General features: G+C 40.6%; 2 protein-coding genes across 5 annotated transcripts in view; both read right to left on the bottom strand.

The window, feature by feature from the left end:
• Positions 1-11,501, bottom strand: part of tbc1d14 (TBC1 domain family, member 14) — a 45,589-nt gene extending 34,088 nt beyond the window's left edge. Inside the window, exons 1-3 of one of the 3 annotated variants that reach the window (XM_034210602.1) lie at positions 11,099-11,501; positions 10,863-11,024; positions 7,279-8,023 (exon numbers count right to left, since the gene is read on the bottom strand). In XM_034210602.1, coding sequence (XP_034066493.1) covers positions 7,279-8,023; positions 10,863-10,911 — 794 coding nt within the window. In that variant the 5' untranslated portion in view covers positions 10,912-11,024; positions 11,099-11,501. Of the gene's footprint in view, positions 1-4,352; positions 4,606-7,278; positions 8,024-10,862; positions 11,025-11,098 lie in introns of those variants that run through there. The other 2 variants (XM_034210601.1, XM_034210603.1) reach the window with 2 other exon arrangements.
• A 950-nt stretch (positions 11,502-12,451) lies between these two features.
• Positions 12,452-26,019, bottom strand: kiaa0232 (KIAA0232 ortholog). 2 transcript variants are annotated; one of them, XM_034210606.1, is made up of 8 exons: positions 25,708-26,019; positions 23,218-23,787; positions 22,769-22,906; positions 19,869-19,938; positions 19,688-19,772; positions 16,187-19,547; positions 15,914-16,022; positions 12,452-15,339 (listed from the first exon to the last, which is right to left on the bottom strand). In XM_034210606.1, exons 2-8 carry the CDS (start codon positions 23,452-23,454, stop codon positions 15,323-15,325), a joined length of 4,017 nt encoding a protein of 1,338 aa, XP_034066497.1. In that variant the 5' UTR covers positions 23,455-23,787; positions 25,708-26,019; the 3' UTR covers positions 12,452-15,322. The 2 variants fall into 2 exon arrangements, with proteins under 2 accessions (XP_034066497.1, XP_034066496.1); XM_034210605.1 differs by having other exon boundaries at positions 22,769-22,909.
• Positions 26,020-26,723: the final 704 nt, after the last annotated feature.

Raw genomic sequence — 26,723 nt, forward strand, 5'->3', positions numbered from 1 at the left:
ACACAGCCCCCAGGTTCATCAGAGCACACAAACCTCTCTACCACGGTAAGGTGCTGGTTCTTCAGAACATGGAACCAGTAATCACTAACTTTGTTTCCCCCGGCCCCTTGTTGGAGAACACCCAGCTAGTAACCTAGCAACCAAGCTTCAGCCCATGTAGCCTATCTTCGAATCTACTTACAAATAAATATGGGGAAGTGTAAGTTCAACCGTATTTGGTTGGAAAACATCTAATTTAGTGCTTGGTTGAAACCAGTGGAGGGAACGTGTTTGAAGCCCGCTGCACCTTTTGCAAAATAAATTAGTGTTTGTTTTGCTAGTGGAGCGTTAGCTAGTGCAGCGTTAGCTAGTGCAGCAGCAACTAATGCAGCGTTAGCTAGTGCAGCGTTAGCTAGTGCAGCGTTAGCTAGTGCAGCAGCAGCTAATGCAGCGTTAGCTAGTGCAGCAGCAGCTAATGCAGCGTTAGCTAGTGTAGCGTTAGCTAGTGCAGCAGCAGCTAATGCAGCGTTAGCTAGTGCAGCAGCAGCTAATGCAGCGTTAGCTAGTGCAGCAGCAGCTAATGCAGCAGCTCCCGCAACAACACCGGGGGACCTCCGGGCGAAGTTTGGGTCTACGTCAACCCTAAAAGCGGAGGTGAAACACACAGACGCTAAATACCGTAGCTAAACACCAATCATACAACAGCAACGATGAAATAGTGTAGCCAAGGCAGCAGAGCTCTGAATATAGCTCTTGTCACACACACACACACACACACACACACACACACACACACACACACACACACACACACACACACACACACACACACACACACACACACACACACACACACACACACACACACACACACACACACACACACACACACACACACACACACACACACACACACACACACACACACACACACACACACACACACACACACACACACACACACACACACACACACACACACACACACACACACACACACACACACACACACACACACACACACACACACACACACACACACACACACACACTAGGGCTGCTCGATTATGGCAATAATCAAGATTATGTTGGTCAATAATTAATATCACGATTATTAAATATGATTATTCATTGACTTTGAAAACATCCATTTATTGAACTTTAAAACAGATAATAATTTGAACAGTATCTTTTTAACTGTTGATTACCCTGAACGTATAATTCAACTGAAAAACCAATACAAAAATTAATTAAATAAATGATACATTACTAAAAAATTCATTAGATCAAATATGTTGTGGTGCACCGTCACAACCTAGCAAAGCAAAATAATCGTTTTTTACGATGTTGTTTTCGTAATTGTGGCAGGCCAAAATCGTAATTGCGATTAAAATATGATTAATTGCACAGCCCTAACACACACACACACACACACACACACACACACACACACACACTCAAGCACACACATACACACACTTTTTGTCTAACACGCTAACACAGTTCTGTACTGTTACGCTGTTGTGTTCAGTCATTGTTCTTATGTTGAACATGAATACATTTACTTTGTAAGTGATTATGGGACGTATTTCTTCTTTATATACATTTTCCTTCATACTTTATTGCCGTGAAATAGGTCTTAAATTCTATTCAAAGTGGTCTTAAAAAGGTGTTAAAAAGTCTAAAATTTGAGTTGGCGAAACCTGCAGGAACCCTGTACAATAAAAAGTCCTGCATTCAAAATGTTACAAGTAAAAGTACAAAAGTATTAGCATCAAAATATACTTAAAGTACCACCTGCAGAGGGATCTAGATGCAGGTGTTCTTTTCCCCATAGAGACCGCCTCGCTGCACATTATCCCTTGCATAAAGATAGATTGTGGGTCCCTTATAACATGTTGTACACAGTGGAAATAAACATTCTGGTTACCTCAACATCAGGGATCTTATACATTAAACTCCTTCTGAATCAAACCGTCACGGTAGCCTTACCTTACTGATCCCTCTTAAATTAGAAAAACACACGTTACTTTACCAGCAGAGAGAAAATGGATTATTAAATTATTAATGTGACTAATAAAGAGCAATTTGATTATTAAGTATTATTCTGTTGATCGATGTCATTACATTTGGTGAAAAACACATAATGACTTGTTTATGACTCGTTTTGTCAAAGTTTAGGACTTGACTTGAACTGGCCCATCCTGACTTGAGACTTGACTCGGACTTGCAAAACAATGACTTGGTCCCACCTCTGGTAATTAGGTTCAACTATAAAAACTTCGAACAAAACGCCGGCGGCACCAACAAAAGGAGCGCACACTGCAAAGTCTGCAATATTAAAATCAAGGATGCTGGTGCAACAACGTCAAATTTAATCAGGCACTTGAAAACTCACCCGGAGAGGTCAGTCACATTAACGCATCTGGACGGTTAGCAAACATGTTTAGCTCAGCATCAGCTATGTAATGTTAACTTAGCTTGCTACTAGCTTTGTAACTGAATATTTGAAAAGATGAGTGAATGTTTGCTTGTCACACTTGTTTGCGTTGAGTGGCGTTGACATCCAACTCTTGACATGACATAAAAAAGGTCGGTAACGTTAATCATTACGTTCCGCTGCCACCATCTACTGGCTAACGTTAAACGTAGAAAAATACATAGTTACATACATAAATACATCTGTCGGTTTATAGGCAGGTTACAGGTTTATTGTTGACCACGTAACGTTAATGTTACAGGTTTATCAGGTTACCATTACACTGGGTTTGAGTGAGAGGATAGAGGAATATGTTTATTTATAGTAGACTTAAAATATGTCATTAGAGACCCAGTGTAATTAAACAATACGGTTGCAGAGGTTACATTTTAACATTTTTGTCCACTGGCCAAATGGCTAGCCTAGTGAATGTTGAAATGTTACCAGCCACTCAATAGATTGCCATTGTTATTTGTGGCTGGTGCGTGCAACATACAGTACCAGCCACTTGCATGATTCACCAGCGTTTGGCTGGTAAATGGTGTTAATGGTAAATATCTCTTTTGGAACAGGTCATGTTTTAATATCACCAGTTCAGTATATTTCAGATAATATTGCAGCAATAGTTTTTTAGTTGCAAAGAACAAATGTTTACTTTGAAGTACTTTTAACACAGTTTCCCTGCGGGGGATTAATAAAGTATTTGTGATACTGATTTCTGATTCTGAAGTGTTTTGCTTATAAGTTGTTTGCATTTAGCTAAAGTGTGATGTTTTTCCTCATATTGCAATAGCCTGTTTAAAGTGATCATATAACAAACAACTAATCAGTACTGATACTGTATGCTAATAGATATAGGAGTGATAATAATACAGTAAATGCTTTGAATTTCTTAGATATAGCTGTGCAGTATTCTTAACAGACTGGATAGCAGCAGACAATAGAAGGCTTATTACAACCAGAAGAGACATGAGACTTTGATTTTTTAGAGACTTGAGACTTGAGACTTGATCAAGTCTCACCCCACAAAGACTTGAGACTTGACTTGGACCCGTGACCAAAGACTTGAGACTTGATCAAGTCTCACCCCACAAAGACTTGAGACTTGACTTGGACTCGTGACCAAAGACTTGAGACTTGATCAAGTCTCACCCCACAAAGACTTGAGACTTGACTTGGACCCGTGACCAAAGACTTGAGACTTGATCAAGTCTCACCCCACAAAGACTTGAGACTTGACTTGGACTCGTGACCAAAGACTTGAGACTTGACTTGGACCCGTGACCAAAGACTTGAGACTTGATCAAGTCTCACCCCACAAAGACTTGAGACTTGACTTGGACTCGTGACCAAAGACTTGAGACTTGACTTGGACTCGTGACCAAAGACTTGAGACTTGGACTTTCAAAAAAAGACTTGTGAACATCTCTGCCTCAACGTGACCTCTGAATGGCCGCGGCAATGGTCCAGTGCTCAAGTGGAACAGCCGGAAAATGGCAGAGCTGCTTGTTTGTATGTTGAGTTCAAGCTAAAGGCTTTGCTTTGCACTGCACTGCTTTGTGACACGATTTCACAACATTACATTCAGTCTTGGTGTGTGCACAGGAGCTGATAAGGTTATGCTTCAGGTAACAATGGCATGGAAATACCAAACAAGCTAGTACAAGAATTGGGAAAGAACATTGAGTTTTTTCCTTCAGAAAGAACATCAGAGTGTCTGAGCTGCTTCCACACACTAAAGAGTTTAGTATGAATGTAATCCAACAGAAAATAGACTTTCTAGTACAAAAGTCATCACTTCTGACCAAACTTCCAGTGCTTTCTGGCATGCAGAACACACAAAGTACAAAGAATGTCAACTAGAAAACTAACTTTGTATGTGCTAGTATCCTACCTGTCAATGAACAGAAGTAGTGATGGGGTTGGCATGCTGCTCTGTCACCACAAAAAACGGAATTCTCCCCCAAAAATCAGAGAGAAGGCACCTGAAGGGTTCTAGAAAGTACTATTCTTTAAAAGAAGAGCAAAGACTAAAGCTCTTCTTTAGTCAAGATTCAGGCCCATGTCTTCCAAAAGTGTAAGGTGGAGAGAGGAAATAGTCCCACACGGCCACTATGTTCAGAGACAGTGAGATTGTGGAGGAAGAGGCAATGAGAGGCCTGACTTCACAAATGGGAGGGGAGGAGTGGGTGTGAGGAGAAGGAGTCTGAAGGGCACTGAGGGAATCAGTAACTTCTCCGTTTGAGGTAGGAGGGATAATAGTAGAATAGATAGAATAGTAAGGGGAGGTGCTGCCATGGTGTATTACACTAAATGTAATTCATTTGAAATCAATTACAGTGGGAAAAAAGTATACAAATCTGTCACTAAGTGTTACGTTAGTGCTAACACTGGTGTTAACACATTTACAATGTGCTTGTGTGTCAGCAGGATAACAGAAGACACGTCATAAAGCGACACAGAGGGGGTCAGGTTACAGCTTCTAAGACCGGTGCAAATGTGACAACAACAAAAAATAAAAGTTTGACTAGGTGCTGTTAACCCCCAGAGTGGAATGTGGCAAAGCAGTGAGAGGAAATTAAATACCATCCTAAGAACTACTTCCAAGAACTCTAGACTAACTTTGCTGAATTTTGGATACAATTTCAACATGCTCTTGGGTTGAAATATATAAACGTGTTAATAGTGAGTTAGTAATCGACACAGCCAGAGCAAACCATTGTATTGTATGTAAATGAATACAAAAAGTTGTTATGGGTAAACAGAAACCTATAAGGAAGGGTCTTGTGGAAACCAAAAAGTCGTTTAGGATTTGTTTGATCATTTTTGAATAGCTCAATTCATGACTAAACTTCCCTCACTGATTATTTTCTATTTCATTTTCAGATCTGGATAAATGTATAACTTTTTCTTTCCAACTTTTCATTCATAGTCTTGGTTTTTAATCTTTGTAAAACGCTGAATGTAGCTCGGTTTCTCCTTTCATTTGTGTTCTTGTTTGTCTGAAGAAGGCTCACTCGAAGATGAGTTGTTGGAGTTCTTAAAAATGAAATAAAGAAAATAATTTGAGATATTGTAGTGGTGGTTGACAAGTCATTATTTAATTAACTTAACAGTTGCAATCAATTATCTATTTGATGCATTCAGCGACTAAATATTCAAGCTCTCAAAATAATGTGTTGAAAGTTTGAACCATGGGATTAGGGATGCCAGTGATTATTGGATTATTCGAATATTCGTTACAGTCTCCAAACTCGAATATTATTTTTAAAAATCGATTTTATTTATATATTTTTTTATTATTATTTATGTCTTTTATTTATTTTTTTGGCTTAGTTTCAACCAAAATATAGACTAATGCTAATAATAGTAATAGTATTAATAATTGTAAATGGCCATTGGTCACACCACCAGTTTGTTTTACTGTAAAACAAACTGGTGGGTCGGTCGAATAATCGATTATTATTCGCCAGGGCTGCCGAATAATCGATTTTGATCATGGTCAGTTTCTGGCAACCCTACAAATGATACCCAACAGAGAATCTAAGCAAGACAAAAGAAGACAAAACGCATGGCCATGCATATCATATGCTCCTGCCCTTTTGGTAGATGCATTTAAAAACACTAGGTGGATAATGGCTGGGCCCACAGCTGGTCAAAAGCCAAAGTAATCATGGATCATTATCTCAAAAAGGTAACATATCGTCCCCCACCTGCTCTGTCTGCAACATCAGAGAGTAAGACGCACTCCCGATCACACACAGAATTAGAATGTAATGCCTTGTCTTCTTTACAAACAGAGCAGCACAATGATGCAGTCCAAACTAAAAATGATGATGGTGGGATTTAGGGTATTAATGGAACCCTTGACTAATAAAAAGGCAAAGTTGTTTTTCAGTGGAACGAAAAAAACACCTTCATTCAAACAAGGTTTTATCTTTGTAATGTTATTAACGAGAAGTGCACTGAAGTGACACTGCAGCCAGGAAACGCAGAGCTTTTTGTTTTACAGAGGGTCATTGTAGGTGAGCTGTAATATGCAAGAGTGGAGGGAGGGGGGGGGGGTATGTTGGCTAAGCAAGGTTTGTAAAAGAACTTTGAGCAATGGCTACTTCTCTAAGGCTATATTATAAAGCCTTCCACACAGAGTCGAACGAGAGGAAGCAGAAAATGATTATTAGTTTGCTGAGGCTTATTTTTCTATTTCTGGCCACTCCTGTGATACCCTGTGCTTTATCTCTTGTTATACCCAAATGATACAACAGGCAAGTGAGAAGCAATATTTCTTGCTTCATATTGTTTACCTATTTGTCTTGATGCTAAAGTAGGGATCTTTATTTAAAACTTCCAAATGTCATTATTGTAGTCCCAATTAAAATCAGCTTGTTATTTTAATCTTTTAAATATTGTTTTCAGTATATTTCATCAAGTTCTCCTATGGAGACAAACTTTATATTGTTATAACAACTGGGTTTAACTATATTGCAAATGGCTTTCTGTTAACCCCAGCCTCCTCTTATGGGCAAATAAGCTGCACTACATTAAAGTGTGTTATAAATCATTTATGAAATGTTTCTGCTTATGAATATTAAATAAGGGGGGGTTGAAGTAAAGTGTTACCACCCAAGTCCTGGATAACTGCAGGTATGGCTACAATGAAATGATATTTCAACTACCTTGATAGACACAGAAATTGTGGGGCGAAGTTAAAATGAATGAACGATCATGACGTAATAAAGAGCATGGAGCCCTACTTTTGTAGTGCAAATCAACCATCTGAATAAAACACGAGTTATTGTAGACGGATATTCTGAACATACCTGTTGAATAAGCTTGCTAGAGGTCCTAATTTCTTTAGCCTTCCATCCTCTTCCTGATGCGGACCCCGTACAGGACTCCATAGGTCTCCGGGGTTTCCAGGTGACGTCGTCAGCGTCACGTCTGTGAAGTGACTGCCGCTGCTGTCGTCCGTCTCCAAGGTAACGATGGCGCTGGAGCTGGAGGTGACGGTGAAATCCAAGATGTCTTCATTGGAGACGGACAGCTCGGTGCTCATGCTGGACATGCTGGATATGTCATCGCTGCGGTTTAAAGCTCCGACGGCCGTCCCTGTGGTGGTTGACAATCTGAGGGCGGGGCTAAGGTGGCGGATGGAGTCGTACCCGCTGCGGGGGAAGGTGGAGGATTTACGGATGGAGTTGCCATCAGTAGAATCTTCCAAAGTTAAAGTGGCGGGCGAGTAGGAACTGGAGTCAGAGACGAGGCCTCCGTCACCGGTGCGTTGGTGGGCGTGGATGATGGGCTCTGGAGGGTTGATCTCCAGAGTGGGGATACCCGAGTCCTGGGAGGTCAAGCTGTGGCAGTCCTGGTTCAGGTCCGAGTAGTTTTTTTGGGGGCTGCAGTAGTAGATGGGGGTGGAGGAGCAGGATGGCTTGTAGGTGGGCACGACCGTCTCAATGTGCATGGTGGAGCTGAGGTCATGGTTGTTGGTGTGATTGTGGAGGTCAGAGGCAGCCAGCTCCGTCACTACACAGCCATTCTGCACTATGGCTTCTCCAGACAAACCTTCAGAAAGAAAGTTACATTTAATTAGAGGATTTTTACACAACAGTTTTTTTAATAAAACAATTTAAAACCATTTAAAAAGAAACTGGGACATTGTGCAAGCAATACATTATCCATCCCTTGTTTGATTGTGCTTTTGTAAAAAAAACTTTTAAAAAACACCGAAAAGTCTACCGTTTGATTTTTATGTTTGTATTTATCTTTAATTGATTTCATTTTTGGTTTGATTGTTTACTTATTTATTTTAGGTTGGTTTGTGTGCAATTGTTGGGTCACTAAAAAAGATTGAACTATTAACTGAGAAAAATGCAATATCAATACTATTTGACCCTAAATAAAGAATTTTAAAAAGGTTACAATTCTACTATTCTGAACGATTTCCAGTGGTGTATAGGTGTGACTTGAGCTCAAAGGGAGCCCAGCTTTTTTGTACCAAATTCCAGGGAGCCTGAATAAGACTATCCGACGAAATGGAGAACATGTATTATATAATAATGATTAACTGTATGTTTTATTGATTAATAGTAGGCTTTTATAATCCACATGTTTAAAGTTTGAGTCTGCTTTAACTGAAAGAAAAAAAAGGTATCATGTCAATAGTTTCCACTGACAGGTGGGTCAATAAACCACAAAGAATTGTTCCAAGGAAGTCCAAAAGGATTTTTTTTAAAAAGCATACTTATTAACAATAAAGATTTGAAAAGTATATACATCTTCAGAAAATGTGGTACATTTATAAAGGCCTCGATTATATAAAATTCCTTTTAAAATGTTATACAAAAACTAAAGAGTGATTATTTATTTGATATTCTATGATTGGGTGTTGTAATGCTTTTATTTCCACTTGTATCAGATTTACTGTTAAACTGAAACACACAAACATTTGCAATGTGCGTTACAACTACACTTTCAGTCAAATTGATTGACAGAAGTAGAATTATTCTACAATAATTTAAATAACTTATAGCTTTTCATCAATAAAAAAAATGCTAAACATTCACTGGTTCCATCTTGTCAAAAGTGAGGATATGCAGCTATGACAGTTATTATAGCGTTGCAAATTGAATACAACTCTGTTATGGATGGTTTGTTGGAGATGATAAGTAATATTAAGATGTCTCCTTGGCCCAGAGCATTTTAATCCAACCCTGAATGTGATGCCATTTGAACATGTGTATATATGAGATGTATTCATACAAATGAATAACACCAGCTCTACATAATACAATATTTAAAGGTTTTTTCTGCTTGACCGGGGTATCAGGTTAGAGTGGAAGCCTTGAGAGGTGAAAACTAATCCCACAGAAACCGGGCTGTAACTGGAGTCCGGACTGTAATGTGAACAGGGGCCTCAGTAAAGGCTATATCATGCTTTAACACCAGCTGGGAAGCTAAGCTAAAGCTAATGGATCAGGCTCTCCTATCAGTCCTGTACTCAAGCACCATAGTGTTGTCATGGGCAATTAAAATAAATAGGTAGGTAAAAGGGAACGGTCAAATAAATAAACATTAACAGACAACGGGGCCTTTTTTGTGCAAATGTTTGACACATAAAGCCAGATTCTTACCCAAGTTGTAAACCCTGACCTGCAGGTTGTCATGTGATTTGGGTAAACTTTGTCCCAAAACATAGCAAAGGTTGGTCTTGTGCCACTCTGGAAATAATCTACAACCAGAGGTCACTAGAACATATCAATAAATAAAGTAATCTGTACAAACTCACTTACTTTTATTAAATGTATTACTGTGTACTGCTGAAAAACTGGCATTCTTGTTAGCCTAGCTTATGTTTTCAAACATAAACGCAATGCCCTTTATAAGGTTTTAACCACAAATCATTCAAAAAGTATTAGCATAGTAGTGTAAAAGCAAGGCCACGCCAACATAGATAAGGCATGACAGAAGAAAGAGGTGACTGACTCCTTAATTAACTGAAACACCCATTAGAGTATGCACACTCAAATCTTGTTCTGCAGGTCATGATATAATTATTAATAGTATGACTTTCAGTGTAGGTAAACATCATCTCACAAATTCTAAAATAAGGGCATATGCTTCAGTGGTTTTCTAAGAAAAGTTGTCCTCCGTTTGGGTTCGGAAGCAAGTTCCTAAGTAGCACTGCTGCAGCCTAAGATTGGAATGCATGGTGTGATCAGGGTGTGATGCATATAATACAGGGCACATGACCTAAAACATATTTGATAAGTATGCCTGGTTTTTCAAGCCTATAGGCCTCATTTTTTCAATGCAGCTGTATTTATTTTAAACAGATACATTCTATCATCTTGAAGAATGCTGGTTAGCAAAAATAAATAGATAAAAGGTTGTTTTTTCTCTAAAAGTGCAGCTTGGTATTTGTACTCTTGAGTCCTAAATTAAGTGGTTGAGCAATTCATAAAAGGTTTTGAGCCATTTTGCTGGGGTTAAAGTTTGAAATTAATAGCAGCTGTGCAACTCTGTATTCTACTTTAAAATCATGTTGAATTCCAAACCGAATACAGAATTAATGATTCAGAAAAAAACAGTGGTTAGAAAGTCTACATTTGAGCTCAGAAATGGACTTTTAGTTAATTAGATGAATGCCGAATTTATTATTAGCCTTAAATTAATCACAAAATGCAAAATGTTCTGGTTTAACAACCGTATACATGTGTAATATTCGAGGTTGAATTGAACTCAAATAATTTTTAAAGACAGTTTGGCGTGACCTGTAATGTTGCCAATGCCAAGGGAGAAATGCACATTGCCTACAGTATGAGGGCACAGTTCATGTGGTACGTGTTATTAAAGTAAAAAATAAATACATAAAAAGGTCTGAAAGCACATCATAATAACCTACCACAGCGGCTGTCTCTGCGGTCCCGGGTCCCGGTGGTCGTGTTCGCCATGATGCCGGTTGATGCTACAGGTGTCAGGCAGGTAGCCGCCTGCTGAAGCGGTCCATGGTGATGCTGTGATACTGCTGCTGCACCGCCCTCATCCCCCTGCCTCCTCAACGCAGCTTAGAGTACACAAACAGCACCAGTGTGAGGAAAATAGTCGAACAAATAATAATATAAAAACATGTAAATTCACCTCTGGGGAAAAGGAGGATGGTAAATATAAACACGTCTTCCCGGACTTGCTACCGACGATGATTCTAGCAGCGCTTCCTCAAGTGAATTATATCAAAATAAGTTCAAATGCGACGGACATGTTTTGCTCTAACGTCATCTCTACAGGAGAGGACACGCTTCACCGGTGTTATAACAACAAGCACATGTCATAAGTTTATCCGGTATCGTTAACATTTCATACCTGTTTTGACGCTTCCGCCGCCATTTTAAACCAAACTTGTACCGTGAGTGCGGTGCAATCGAGTGAAGAATGCTCACCGTCGATGGATTCACCTGTCTTGAAATTAAGGCATTAATAATCGATCGCGTACATGCAGGCCAGCGCTGATGCAGGCTAACTTGTACTTAAGAACACGTTAGTAAGACAAGTTACGTACATTTAAGTACGGTACTTAAGTACAAGTTTGAGGTACTTTTACTTTACTTGAGTATTTCCATTTTATGTTAGTTTGTACTTCTACTACAATTAAATTGTTTACCTTTACTCCACTACATTTATGTAATACCTTTAGTTACTTTAATGCATCAATAATTATAATCAAAACATATAATTATATTATTCTGAAATCGACCAATCTGCAGAATGAGTACTTTCCTATACTTTGGTATTTCTAGAATTTACACTTTCCATGCTTTAAAATTGTTTGCTGCGTATATTATTATAGATACCCCTCCTCTATGTACTTTAAGTGCAGTATAAATGCCATAATGCTACTGCAACCATTATCCCAGGTACTGTCTCATCTGTTCAATCCGTCATTTAACTTATCAAACTTGTTTTGCACAGCACCCTTTGTGGGATGGGCGACTGCCTGCTAAAAATATACTGACTTGTTGCTTGGTGAACTGCTATTTCAAAGGTCAAAATTAAACCCTTGCACTCAAAACAACTGCAACATGTGCATAGGGAAAGACATTCATTCAATTCTCATTTTGTGAGTGTCAGATCACACAAAATATATAACATTTTATAAAATGTTAAATATAACACTATTTTGATGACTATTCAATTTGGCCTCAAATGACTATAAGCTAATAAATGCTACAATAATAGTATTTTTTTTGTCACAACTTTTAGCATTGGATGCTGTAGTGTCAAATACAAAAATATTGCTCTTTTATTGAATAAAATCCGCATATAACATTTAAAATGTAAGGGTTATTTCTTAAATTGTTTGCAGCTTTTCACTTCACTGTTGATAAGTATGAAAAGAACATAATGATTAAAGCTTGTGATATGAATGAGTATCATCACCCTGCCCTCTAGTGTCGCCATAAGGTAAGGTAAGAAAAGAAACAGGTTAACTCAGACTGAGGTTTGGTTTATTCCTTTATTAGATGTTAAGAAAATCCACAATGAAACAAAATAATTTACTCAGGGTGTACATGAAATTAGAACAACACATCTACTCGGGGCAGATGGGATTCAGGAAAATATAGGAAAGGGTGAAGGAGCGTCTAGGTGGGAATGAGAAGACGAGGAAAACGTTCAGTTTTCAGTGCCGGATCTGTTCTTTAGACCACAGTGCAATCAGAACAGTGTTATTCCAAACACATATACCCTCACTGAATGCATTTTTTCGTCTCACACGCTTTGTGTTTTTAACACGGCCTATCAAAATGGAAGAATTAAACGGAGAAAGGTGTGAAGCATTCCTTTCACCCCCCATCTAAGTTTTTGTGACTTATCTTCTTACACACATTCACTCACAGATTCACACAGTCATAGCATTCTTTCAATTTAACCTCACTTTTATTTTTTAAACCAACATATTTTTTGTTAAATCCAACATAAAACGAGTGTGATGTTTGCATGCTGCATTTCTAGAGACAGTCCGTATTTTGTTTTTTTTCCTGTGAGGTGTCCCTCACTCAAAACGTATCAACATGCTAAATTAGCTGAATGACTTTTCTCCGTATATTCTTTAATGTTTTCATGCGCCAAAAGGTATTGCATAGGACTTTTGAATTCCCCTCCACATTGCTTATGCAACCTACAATGGCTTTTTTTTTCTTCCCTAAAACTATATGTTTACGACAGTCACCTCTGTGGTTTGCGCGGAAGGAACTCCTGTCAATAATTTCTGCTCTACAATCAAAAGAAAAGTTTTTACATTAATGCATCGATGCACTGTCACAGGTCTGAGTGTAGATTATGCTTATATTAAAAAATTCCTGAGTGTCTGGTGACTGTCGAAGAAAGGTGACAAGACCCTGAAGTTGGAGTACCTTGGGGCCCTTTTTTATTAATTGAAGTGGCATTGGATTGAGCAAACCATTGGCCTGTAAATACAGTCATTGCAAAATCAGGAAGCCATTTACAAAGCCATGCCAACCTGCGACTTACCGAAAGTCTGCACATCTTTAATTGCCCATAACAGAAGGATAGTTTTAGTTGTGTGCTTCAGTTTCATTGTATGTGACGAAAAGTTACCCTACTACTGGCCTCACTACCTATAGTTTTTAGCTGAAATCGAAAGAAGGTAAAAGCCAGAAGGTTTGCCAATTTTCAAATTTAAGGGGCGCTAATAGGCATATGCATTTTTTGTGAACGTAAGTCTGCATACATTCACGTTTCTCTGAGATAAAGTTCTAGTCCACTCATTCTGAACCTCCACAAGTTTTGCCAACACACAAACACACACACTCACACATAGTGAGATATTACTCAATATTTCAACAAGATATATTGTAAACCAAAAAAAATAACACCTCATATGAAAAAAATAAGCATTTGTACCTTAGAGTAATTATGCCATGTTTTTGGTTTGACCTCCACTCGCCACTTGCTTGGTTATACATTTGTTTAGTTGCAAAATGGACAATAAACCATTAGACAATGCTGATTCTGTCCTTTCTGTTTGGGGACAAGTAACTTAAAAGATGAACATGAGATTTAAACACCTGCAAATATTTCTGCTTCTGCTGCAGGCCTGACAACTAAGAGGTTAACTTAAAATAAAAAACCAAGCCACATTAAACAAGAACTGCGATCAGGCTAATCTTTTTTTCTTCTTTTCTCAATTTTTCCGCAAAAAGATATTCATGGAGTCTGACTGTCTGGACTACAAAGAAAACTATGCCATCTACTTGTATCACAGCCATATTATGGAACTGCAATTCAAAAGATTCTTGAACATATTTATAGCACCAATATTTTGTACCATAGGAATTACAAAAAATTAAAACAAAGTTTCATTCAATTGCAACACAGGTGTCTGCAGACATGGCTGTAGTCTTATCATGTTGGGTCTTTACCGCAAAACAAACTCTTTTTTTTCCCCCAATTATTTTACAGCATTGCATTTCAAGTAGATCATTAGTATTTTTTCCAACAAAACTTCTTTTGATTTCCTGTTTTTTTGTTTTTAAAGGATTTTTTTGTTTTCTTTTAGCCTCACAAACCATACTATGTCTACTACTAGCTTTTGTAAGACTATCACCATTCAAAAATCAGACTCATTTATGATCACTTTTCACACATGGGGAATTTATGGATATTTAGAAGAAAAACTGCACACATTCTCTACTTCACATTCAGAAAGTCGTCCAAACAAACTATTTAAATTAAACTCTCGACATTCTTACACAACTCAAAAATCTCAACTTCCTTATAATTATCTTTCTGAACATAAGATGGAAAGTAGAGTATGCGAAAGCAGTCGTTTCACACAACTTTATGTTTAACTAGAAAAAGAGGAGTGAGACTGGCTGGACGAACATACATGCACAACCATTCAGATACCAGCAACGAGCAGTATCCTAGCTCAAAAGCAAAGATGGCGGGAACAAAACTGACAAGGATAGAACAAAAGATTGTCCCTACTACCCAACTCTGAGACTTGAATGAGGATCAGCGTACAGGAGAACCAAATGAAACAAATTCTAAAATGCCTAAAGTGCATGTTTGCACATGGCATCACTCAAAGACAGAACATATTTTTTGAGTTTTCCTATTTTCTCTCACTTTTTGTTGATCTGATTGTTGATTACACAATGTTTAGTAAATGAAAACCAACAGGGGTTATGTGTGGGGGTTTTGGATGGGTGTGTCAGAAAATAAGCCTACATTAGGTTTTTCCAGCTCCGAGATGAACCTGAATCTTTGCTGGTAGAGGTCCAGTCACAAAAGGAGAGGAGAGTGTCCTCTCTACGACAGGAGTCCTCTGCAAAACTGGAGTAGTCAAATGTTGCTGCTCCCTGGAGAAAGAAGTCAGACAAAAAAGGTTAGATTGATACAAGTCTAAAAAGTTCCATGCTGCCTATGTTTCTCCTTTACATCCTACACCTATCGAATGTTCAAACTGACTGTCAGGCTCATGACCTGATTAGGACTTTCAGCCATATTTTCACTGCTAATGTTTTTCTAAAACCCCCTCAGTGGAATACAGGTAGCCATCACCAAAAATGGGTATACTATTTAGATAGCTCATATATTTTGATGCCTGCAACAGCAGAAGCTGATGGCCAGTATTATACAGGTATGTCTCTAGGATCTTAACATCACAATATTGGGACAATCAATCAAGTTTTTTTGCATGAGCAATGCCTGATAGGTCATATATTTTTTGAATTAGATTGTGCTTTGTATATAGCACTGATAGACATCTATAAAGAGTGTCAATGTGAATGTGTCGTGGGAGGAAGGTTTGGGCCCAAGATAGGGAGTCTCTGCCCGTCATACCTAATACAGTTTTAATAACAGTGATTATATTTCCTATTTGCTGGTGAATAAAATGTAAAAGTATTTTATTTATTTTTTGAAACGCTATACCTGTACACTGCGATCCAGGGAAAAGGGGGGAACAGAGTGTGTTCTGCCACCAGCACTCGTCTTGCTGGTTGCCGGTTCCTCTCTGTCCACTTATATTTAACAGAGGGAACTATAAAAAACACATGAGAAGTGGTTAGTGTGTCAGTAAGGTGAAACCCTTTTAACAGCCATTTGACAGATTGTGAAAACACTGTGTGGTTATGCAAACAGTTTTGTTGTAATGCACTAGCACACAGAACATTCTTACGACATCATTTAGGAGGAAACCCTCACCTCTGGAACATCTCCCACAAAGTCATAAGCAATCCCATACTTGGGGATCTGACCCGCTGTTGCAGAGAAGCAGGACTGCTTTTCTTCTGAAGATTCCTTCTTTTGAATCTTGCCGACAGAGACGTCTGTCTGTCCGCCTGCAGTTGATGCGGCCTCTGCAGTCTTGCAGTCTAAGCAAATCTCTTGCTCAGCAATTGGCAGGAGGGTACTGGAGCCCTCCTGTGAATCCAAAGAGGTCTGGGCACTCTTCTCCATGCCAGACTTCTTTAATCTGGGTAAGAATTTACCAGATTCCAGTTCGGACTTCCCGTAATAGGGGCCCTCACATTCTGCATCCTCCTCCAGAGGTTTGAGATCTGCCTGAGGATCATCGAAGACGTCCACCGGCGCCAGGACGGGAAAACTCAACTCCTCCTTGTCAGTCTCGGCCTCTGAATCACTCACTCCACCGGGAGACAACTCTGAGGCCGATATTGGTCGGAAATGAGTCCTGGGGGAGATGCGAATGGCCCTGTACTGCGTCCGGTTGATGCCATATATGCGTGGGTGGAAGGCTTCATTCTCTGAGTCCGAGCAAAGAATCGACTTGGGCTTGAAGCCCGGACTGAACGAAGCCATGTCCTCAGGCTCGAAAGAACACTCGACGTGGAGGACTTGAGAGAAGGGATTGTTCAGGTTGAAGGATGCGAACGGGTATTCCGAACCTTGCTCTTCACCACGCAAGCCTCCGTAGGACCCGAGCAAATCTTCATGGAAGATGAAAGAAAATCCCTTATTCAATCCATCCCCGCCACCTCTAATGGCCTGGTCACTCTGCCCAAAAGACACAAGAGGTCTCCACAGGGGCCGGTGCCCGGGGGAAAAGCAGCTGCCAGTGTTCATGAACACATCTGTGCCGGTGATGGTGAGCATATCTGAGCTGGAAGCAGACGCAGCCGCAGCGGCACACTGTAGCAGGCTATCTTGGGTGTCACTAGGTGGCACAAGAGCCCAATTCTTATCCCCACTTAGTGTCTTCAACTCTCCATACACCCCTCCAAGGATGAATGCTGTGTTCTCCTTGTCAGAGTTCAGGTCCCAGGGCTTGGACGGAGTCATATAATCCCCTGCACCATCTACCTTGGAGAGTTTGTTTTTGGCTAAGTCCTGTTCTTCCTTCTTGCCCTCCCAAAGGTGATACTCTGAGCGCTGCACTGCTTTTTTCTGAGGTCCCTTAATTGGATCCCCTTTGGCCTGCACTTCCAGGCGGCTGCAGCAGTAACCGCCGGACTCATCTGAGAACAGGCCCTCGCTTGGTTGTTCTGCTCCTTGCTTCGTCGTTACAGATTTTTCATCTCCTATTGCAGTCCAAATATCCTTTATTATCCCTGAGCTGTAGTCGTCACCGTGTTGGTTTGTGTCGTCCGAAAACATGCCAGTGCTGTAGCGTTTACCCTCGTCCTCTTCCAATGCTATACCACAAATGGACTCCAATTTAGATTTTTTGGTGAAGGTCTTATTGGATGCCGTGCTAACACTGACCTCCTCACATTTGCGGCCAGAGTTCGCCTGCAAGAAATCCAGGATTTCATCCTCTAGATATGTACCAGAGAGAGGAGGGATTATACAATCAATCTCTTCATTGCCAATTTGAACAGCATCCTCAGTCAGAACATTTCCTTGCTCGTTGTCTGAACGAGTCTCCTCTGAATGTGACCACGGACTGCAAGTTCTTGTTGAAAGGTTAGAACAGTGTTCAGTTTCGTCAAAGGCACTATTTTTGGTCCATATTAGCAAACGAGACTGTTTATTAGAATGAGGGTCGAGACAGCTACTAGAATCTGTGTTGTTTTCATGACCGACGGTGAGTGAGTCGCGGGGAAAAGGGAACGTGGGGCTCTCATACTGCAGCTCGAAAAGAGAGAAGCAGGATGGTTCACTGGTGGCTTCAGGGACAATTGGCTCCTCCAGATTTCCAGATAGTTTGCTCAGGGTGAACGAGACACTATCAAGGAGGGGGGAGAGGCGGATGGGAGAGTCTCCTATGAAGCTTTCTCCATCTATATCTTCTGAAGTGGATGGTGAATAACATCCCCACACTTGAGCCATGTTTTCAAGATCCTCCATTAGGAATCCAACTGATCCCGGAGGTTCTTGTGAGTCTGCCCGTATTGCAATTTTCCCATGCTGCTCAAGGCCATCTAACACTAAACAACATTCTGCCTCAACGTCTCTTTGCTCTTTGCTTTTTTGTCGAATCATGCTTAAGATCCGACTCTCTTGTATAGAGTCTGAGGCACTAGTATCCAATATGGATTGATAAATGTCAACTTCATAGAAGTGAGTGAATTCAGACAGATGCTTGTCATCTAAATCTCTACTATCCTCTGGCTGAGGGCAGCATGAGGTCCCAGTGAGTTCAACACTTTCATCTTCTGCTTCGCCAGGCCCTTCCACAAAGTGCCCATCCACAAAAGAGCCTGCTGCTAGGTACGCTCTCTGGTAGCACTCATTGGCAATGCAGATTCCCTGGAATCTCTCCGGCAGCCTCTCCATGTCGGTCGACAAATCAAAACCATCAGGAGAGTCTACCTTGTTGCGATATTTTGTTTCCAGCTTGCTTTGCCTGCTGCAAGGTACAAAATACTCTGTGATGGGCTCAGTGTACCAAAGAGGCTCCTCCATGTATTCCTTTCTGTTTCTGGCCTCAACTCCGGACTCTTTAGCCTCCTTCCAGCCTGGATCTCTACGAATCTCTTTCAGAGGTCTCTTCCCCTTCTTGTAAAGCTGTGGTTGTTTGGCAGCGCCTCCAGTGGCGCTGCTACTGCTCCCTCCTGTATTTCTTCGCTCCTCCTTTTCAATGACCTTCACCTGCAGCTTCACCTGCCCGCTGTTGCGTGTTCTCTTATTTTTTGCAGCCTCCCTGGATTTGTGCCTTATTCTAACTGCCTTGCTTCTGGATGACTTCAAGTCACTGTGGTTCCCGCTAGAGCTTGAGCCGGCCTCACTAGAGCCAGAGGACCAGGATCTGGGTCTGTTTTTGCCCTCAGATCTGTGTCTCATCTGTCTCTTCGAGTGGACGGTAGATTTCTCCTCTGCTGCTGCACCACCATGGTATCGATTTTCTTTCTCCTTCTTGCTCCGTCGCTGCTGGCCTCTCTCGTTGGACGTCGTAGTGATGGTACCACATGCTTCGAGGTTTCTCTCCTTTGCAGCCTCCCCTTCACTGTTGCAATCTTTTGGGGAAGAGGTGTCTGTGCTGGTCTGTGGCGCAGCAGAGGATGAGCTCGAGTATGCGCAGGCCTTAGCCTTGTTCCACACCGTCATGATCTCTTGGAGACAAACAGGTTTCTCAGACAAAGAAGGAAAGGCTTCATAATACCTGCAGTCACAACAAAAAGAGAGAACAATAGATTGAAATGCATTCATAACGGTACAGTTGAAATAAACAAATGCATGTGGATGTTGTTCTGCAGTCACTTTTGTACATACAATTATTCACACATCCATTATGTAGCTTACATTTCCACCTGGTCCTTTGAAGAGGGGGACTCAGCTCGCTCTGGAGACTGAGAGCCATCAGATTTCTTTTGTATCTGTTTCTCTTCTATAAAAAACAAATTGAACAAGACATTTTATTAGTGAAATTATTATTCAAATTCTTTCTTTTTACACAACACTTAGTAAAGATAATCGAACAAACCTTTCTGTTTGTTTTGGATGTCCTTTAGTTTAGAGCAAAGCTCTTCAACCAGGCTCTCAATTCCAGAGTTCTGCACAAATGAGGGTAAAAAACAATAGTTAAAATTGGTATGAGCATGTTCCAACTCAAAAACCTGTTTTGGGAAAAAAGGTTACACATAAAGACCTTCTCAAAAGTCTATTGAAATTGCGTATCCTACTATGAAACAGAAATGATGATGATGTCAATATCATGGTAGAGTTTTACTGATACTACATTTTCTTAGTGATATATTGTACTGATCAGTTGAATTATCAAAATCCTGCTCAGTTATTTTAAGGGGGAAACTGAATCATGTTTGGTCTTTGTGATAAAAAGAACATTAAAAAGATATTTGCAAAACAGCTATGACATAAACAAAAGAAATATAATAGATAACTCAAACTCCAAATACAACATGACTCCTGAGATCTAATAGCCTTAGGTAAGAATGCAGAATTCCCAAAAGCTACATTGACAGAAAATGTGAAGAATGAAAGGCATGGGGTTGACACAAGTCAAGCCAGCTGACTTGCGAGAGCTTAGGCATGCTCGGTCATGACTGTTCTATATTTAGCTATGCTGCCGAAATACTTTTTGAAAAAATAAATAAATAAAGAGGCTAAACAACAGGACAAGGTATTGCCTCACTATGTTCTGAGTAAGTGACTATTTACTACATATCCGGTTTAGCTTACTTCCTTCTCACATTGAGCAATTTGATTCGTGGAAAATGTAAACAACAAGGGTTTGAAATAAACAAGACAACAATGTCAGGTGGCAAGCTCAATCAAGCAGGCACTGTCGAGGGAAATAGCCTCAAACAAATCACCTCAGTCCTGCCAGACACTTTAGCTCACTCCTTCCCTGTTCACTCATCCAGAAAATAATATTCCTTACCATGCCGCCTCATGAAAAGCCAAGCAAAGTTTTCTCCTGCCCTGTGTTTCCTCTTGCATCATTGTGCTAATGCCGGTCAGCTGACAACCGACCAACTACGCTGCTCACTGCTGCAATCCTGCGCAGCGTGTGCTGGTTAAAAAATAGACTGCAGAATCCACTCCCCAGAGAGGAGCTCAACACTCCTCCTCCTCCTCCTCCTGCCTTGCAGACCCTTCCCCTCCCTCCAGCTCTACGTTGTGTCATTCTCAACGAGATCATCCTCCCCTTACTACTGCCGGCAAGTGACAAAAATGTCAGTAAATCTCTGTGGCTTTATGATTCACAAAAAGGAATGGATAACAATAGATAGAATCTTAAGATAAATGCTTGTATGCGAACAGCACCATCGTAAGGTCACTCATTATAAGTGAGTAAAGCGTGATTTTATGTTAAGTCCTGACTTTAATATGACCCTTTTCAATGAACACCAATTGGACGCAATTGAAGTTACGATGCATGAACAATGAAGATCTTCCCTGATTTATAGCATTAGCTTCCCAGAGAGATTTATTCCATGTCTATTCACCGTGAGTTATACAATTTAAATCTGCATGACTGCACATTAACAAACAGCAAGTATTACTAGTGTTACAAATTGGTGACGTGCCTGTATTCAGACTCAGTGTTTCCCCTATATACAAAGAGTGGCGGCGCAGCGCCACTGCTGAAATATGCGCGCCGCTGCTAGGGGGCGCCAGCCAGGTACCCAAAAAAAATTTAATTATTTTTTTACTTTTAATTTTTGTATTAAAAATTTAAAAATAATAATAAGTGGCAACCCTTTTTCATTTTTTATTGTTTGTTATGTGGATGTGTAGTATTTGTGTTACTGTATGTTCAATAAAGGTGTATTTTTGCTAAATCTTGAGACATTGATTTCTGGCATAGGCGGTCGCCTAGGGCGCCAGATCTGTGGAGGCGCTGCGCTGGCAGCTCTGGGAGGGAAAAAACATTTTTGACCGTTTGCGCTCATCCTAACTTTCGGCCTTGATGTAACAACATTCATAATTAAGTAAATGTAACACCCTTTTCACCCCGGTTACACTTTTAATTTGCCCTGTAGGATGGGCGCTGTAAGTGATGAAAGTGGGGGATGTTGGCTTATCAGGCACCCGCAGCTCACAGCCAAAGTGCGAGCGTGGGAGCGATTGAGAGAGAGGGTGCACCGGTACCGATTAGAATCTGGTGCTAGCTGCGCTAACGGATATAAGAAGTAGGTGTTTCTACAACCAGGGTGGAGGAGAGCTCTCCTGTCAGACTGAGAGGCTCATTGAGGTAAAGGACTCTCTGAGTGTTTAGATAGTTAATTTTAGTCTCAGTGGGTCTCAAACGTTTTGACCACAAATTATGTAAACACATATTTCCAAGGCACTCCTTTATAATTATTAGGATGAATAAAAACAGGTTTGAAATCATTCCAATGTATACTACAGGACAGTAATCCAAAAAATATCGTTTAAAGTTGGAGAGATACAAAAATATGCATAAATAAATGTTAACTAGGTAAAATAAGATATAAATGAACAACAAAAATAAAATAAGTTACATTTATTTGTTATTGGCTATGGTAGGTTATTGGTTATGTTCATAGACTGATTTGATTATTAAAATGTAAACCGATCTTTTTCATATGGGTGTTTTAGAGTTGTACCCCCTAGATCATGTCTCTAGTAATTGTGTGCTCAAAGTGCAGCAGATTGAAGCATTTTACTTTAAAATGTTCAAAAAATCTTTGCACTTTGAAAACGTCCACGCGCTCCGCGCTCACATTATGCTGGGCCCACGTGCCTTAGCACCGCTGCTATGACTCCATCCTAGGGGAAACACTGAGACTGCTTTTCACTCAAAGGTTTCATAAAATAAGAGGCAGGTCAAACAAAAGCCTTACTTGAATAACACTCCTTTTAAATGATTATATTGATATTGATATTAGTGCTTACTTCATCAGATGCAGAGCGGAGGCATTGCACAGCAGCTTGCTTCTTCATTTCCTCGAGACTCAGGTCAGTCCCTCCTTTCTTCTTACTCTTGCCCCATTTCTTTCCAGCTCCCTTCTCCCAGCCCAAAAAGATGTCATTCTCCTTTCACACAAAACGAGAAAGTCAGTCACAAAAAGACACACTGGTGTTACTATTACTATTTTTAAAGCATAACAAGAACTGTAATGACAAATGACAGCGATCAAAGGACGTTGTACAAGTGCTATGATGTGAAAGGAATCCCCCATTGTTAACCTCTCCTGGCACATTGGTGTCTTTTTCTAATATTCACAAAACAACTTCCCTTCCTAAACAATGCGTACTGCCCACTCACTTGACAATGCAAAACACAAACAGTTGACAAACAGTTTTTTGACAAAGAATATTTCCAAACATTTGTGGGTGCTTACCTGGTCCTGCAGGTCATAGTCGTAACTGTCATGCAGAAGGAGGCTGAGGACGTAGCGGGTGTAAATCATGGCATCTATCCCGCACTTCTCAAGCTCCTGGCCAAGCCAGCTTTGTACTGGACCCAGCGACTGGAGCAAGGACATCTCTGAGGCAGGCAGGGGGCCAACGAAGGGATAGGGGCAAGAGAGGTTTTCAGGAGGAGCAGGACCGTCTGAATCGGTGCTCACTGGACGCATGGGACCTCAGGTGTTGGCCATTCTAAGGTGGAGTAACATTGTGATGGGTAGTTACGGTAGGGTGGTCGGTTGAGAAGGGAACAGAGAGAGGACGAGGCAGAACCTTGGGAAGAGGGGGTAGTCACTCCAGCAGGACGCACTGAAGCGACTCTGCATGGGGAGGCATGTAGGATGTTTTTTTTTTATTATTGCTTTTAGCAAAAAGGGGATTTTACACGTCAGGCATGGCTTAGGCTGCTGATAGATCTCAGCTGCTGAGCAAAACACAGGATGTGTTTGCGTCTCAGTCGGAGTGGTCCATTTTGGGGCTACGTCTTACTTCAACGGCACAACCTGTAACAGAGCAAACATACATTGGTTTTCAATATTTAATGTAATCATTTTAAAATAACTTTGAAAAGGACGTAGTCTGACTGTTTAAACTTTAAAGCCTTGCTTACCAGCAAGCTAACGGGCTCATGAGAGATCATGAACTCTTGAGATAATGCAGCAGCAGTTCTAATCATGACACATTATGGTGGCGCACCCACCCATGTGATAAACAGGTTGACAATGTGATTGTGAACGAAGGGATAGGAGCAAGAGAGGTTTTCAGGAGGAGCAGCTTAACTAAGTTGTACATGTGCTTCACATTTACAACTTAGTTAACTCTTATTCAAGTGTGCATGTGTAATAACCATCTATCTATGCAACGGAGCATAATAACTTTATCACAGAAGTGCTCATGACCATGTCATTTTGAAACGATTGGATGACAGCAAGGCTTTGTAAAACTACTAAAAGAGGAAGTAACATGTTGCTTGTTGTTCCCTTCATTGCAATCACATAATCAACAGCTGAATAATTTAAATTGGCAAATAATTACAGCAAGTATGTCCTGGATTTGTGCCAATGACAGGACAACAATGACAATATAACTCGGGTAACGGGCCGGGGATCGCTTGCTGTCAAGTGCATGTGTTGTATATGGCAGCAGCGGATTAGGGGACCGACGTGAAGAGCAAATGGAGGCTGCGGCGATTTGATTGGCTGGACCCGTCGTCCCATTATGGTTTAGTCGTTTGCGGCGTCAATAGGGCAATATCAAAAGTTTCGCAGTATCCGAACCAATTATTTAGCAGAAATAACTATATCGCATTTGAACAATGTCGGTAAATAATAAACACGGAAGGACAACAGCTCAAATAAGCTAGCTCCATCGACAATTGCTAAATATGGCTGACCAGTGTCTAAAACCCAGCTGTTTCTTGTATTCACATTAGCCCGGCAGCTAGCTTCAGACTGCACTGCCCACATACCAACTTCTTCCTACAACCCATTTTTTTTCACTGACATGGACAGGGAGCAACGTAATGCCATTTGTACATAGTTACCGGGCTAGTTATCTTTATTTCAGGTGCATTGTAACGTTGTGCAAATAGGTATAGTTTACAGAGGCTAACGTTACATTGCTGGGCTGCCAAGTGCGGCAATACAAATACATAACAGCCAGGGACAATCATAAGGATTAAGAAGTATTGTCATTATTCTGATTAAATACTACACAATCAGTGTTTGGTAGCTGCTGAAATGTCAACAAACGTTACAGTGACTTGTGATATTGTCACTTTGCAGTCAAATGGCAAGGTTAGCTGGACCACCGACCTTTAACGTTAGCTTATGAGCTAAATTAGCCAAGTTAGCTGCCAAGAGCTGCTCGTCTCCGGTCAATAGCAGTTAAGTATTACTTTTACGGTACCATAACGGGCATCATGACAGGTTAACACCTATGTTATATTGCAGTCTTATTAATGTAACTCCAATTGCGATGTCCCCCCGTACCCGAGCAGACTAACGTTGGATTGTTATGTCGGGCAGGTGAACGGAGGCTCCTCTGTACAGTGACATTAGAGCCCTGGCCGTGCTCCATTAAATAGTTAGCTAGCAAACCGCAACACGCAAACGTTAGGCCGAGTCTAAACTTTCAGTTGGAGACGTAGCGCCCAGAATGGCCAACAGTCAACATACATTGTGGCAAATTGTCCTGTACAAATTGAAACAAACGTTTGCTATCGTTAGCTTTCACGTCCGCTTGTTGTGACCGAGGGGGAGGCGGCTGCCCGGGTAGGCAACAAGCGGACTGTCAGACGTTTTCCTTTCAAAATGTACGCCATATCGTCATACAACGAAAGAGTAGGCTGACTAAACAGAAAACATGGAGAAAAACAACACAGTGCGACAGTAAGTTCCAAGCCGGTTCTCTGGTTGACCTACCTGCCGTGGGCTGAAGTAAAGAGAAGCGGCGAAAGGGGAGCGGCTATTTCTCTCCCGCTGCCGTTCCGAGCTCGAGCTCTGGAATCCGCTGCGGTAGCATCGCGTATCATGGACGCCGACAGAAATGGCGCTGTTTTCACATCCACTGCTTCTTCATCAGCGTCAAGGAAACTGGCGACATTCCGGCTCGAGCATAAGGAAGGTCATTCCTCGATGATACTGATACCCAGAACCACAATGTCCGCTATCGAAAAGCCAGTTTCATTCAGAGAGGACTCCTGGATTCGCCACCCTCCGCGTTCGTATCTAGGCAACAAGGCAAACCTCTGCTGTCCTGTTCTCAAAGGTTTGATTACTCCGCTAGGGTATTGCATCAGAAGCCCAACTAGTGCTCTTAATATTTGTAGGCTAAAAGTAAAATGATGAATTACAATGCGCAGATTAAACTCAGTACTACAAATTAAATAAGAGACTTAATATTCTCTCTTGGGTCAACGTTATAATAGTTTCTTAAAATAAAAACAGACACACAAGGTTTTCAAAAGAAAAAACTTTGAAAACCTAAACACACTAATATTTATTATTAAGGGATGGGAATTTGAAAGCAAATGTATATTCGAATATTCGACCCCCCAAAAAACGGTTAACCGAAATGTACATATCCTATAAAAAAAATTCTAAACAATTTTATTAAACATTTTTTTTTTCAACAATTTTTGGAAAAAAATACATACATGTTCAAATAAGTGTGGAAACCAAGTCGAATTTGTCAAATGTATTGAACTGGTGATCACAGTTTGACAGCTATATATGGGCTCAGAACAGTCTCATAATACACACATGCACACAGAAGGATTCAAACTTGTATTTCCGGATCCACACTTGTGTTTTTCAAAGTACACACCAATGTATTCCGTAAATAAAATCCAAATACAGAAAAAAGTTTTACATATGTATTTTTGATCCTCACTTATTAGTTTCCCGTTTAAATCTCCTGAACCTGCAAACACAAACCG

The sequence above is a fragment of the Gymnodraco acuticeps genome, unplaced genomic scaffold, assembly GCF_902827175.1.
Source record: "Gymnodraco acuticeps unplaced genomic scaffold, fGymAcu1.1, whole genome shotgun sequence".
Lineage (NCBI taxonomy): Eukaryota > Metazoa > Chordata > Actinopteri > Perciformes > Bathydraconidae > Gymnodraco > Gymnodraco acuticeps.

Excerpts from the sequence above, each read along its gene's own strand:
- kiaa0232 (XM_034210605.1), bottom strand. The coding sequence starts at position 23,454 with ATGCGTCCAGTGAGCACCGATTCAGACGGTCCTGCTCCTCCTGAAAAC. Across the intron at positions 22,910-23,217 it reads ACTATGACCTGCAGGACCAG|GAGAATGACATCTTTTTGGG; the intron begins GTAAGCACCCAC and ends TTTGTGTGAAAG. Across the intron at positions 19,939-22,768 it reads TCCGCTCTGCATCTGATGAA|AACTCTGGAATTGAGAGCCT; the intron begins GTAAGCACTAAT and ends TCATTTGTGCAG.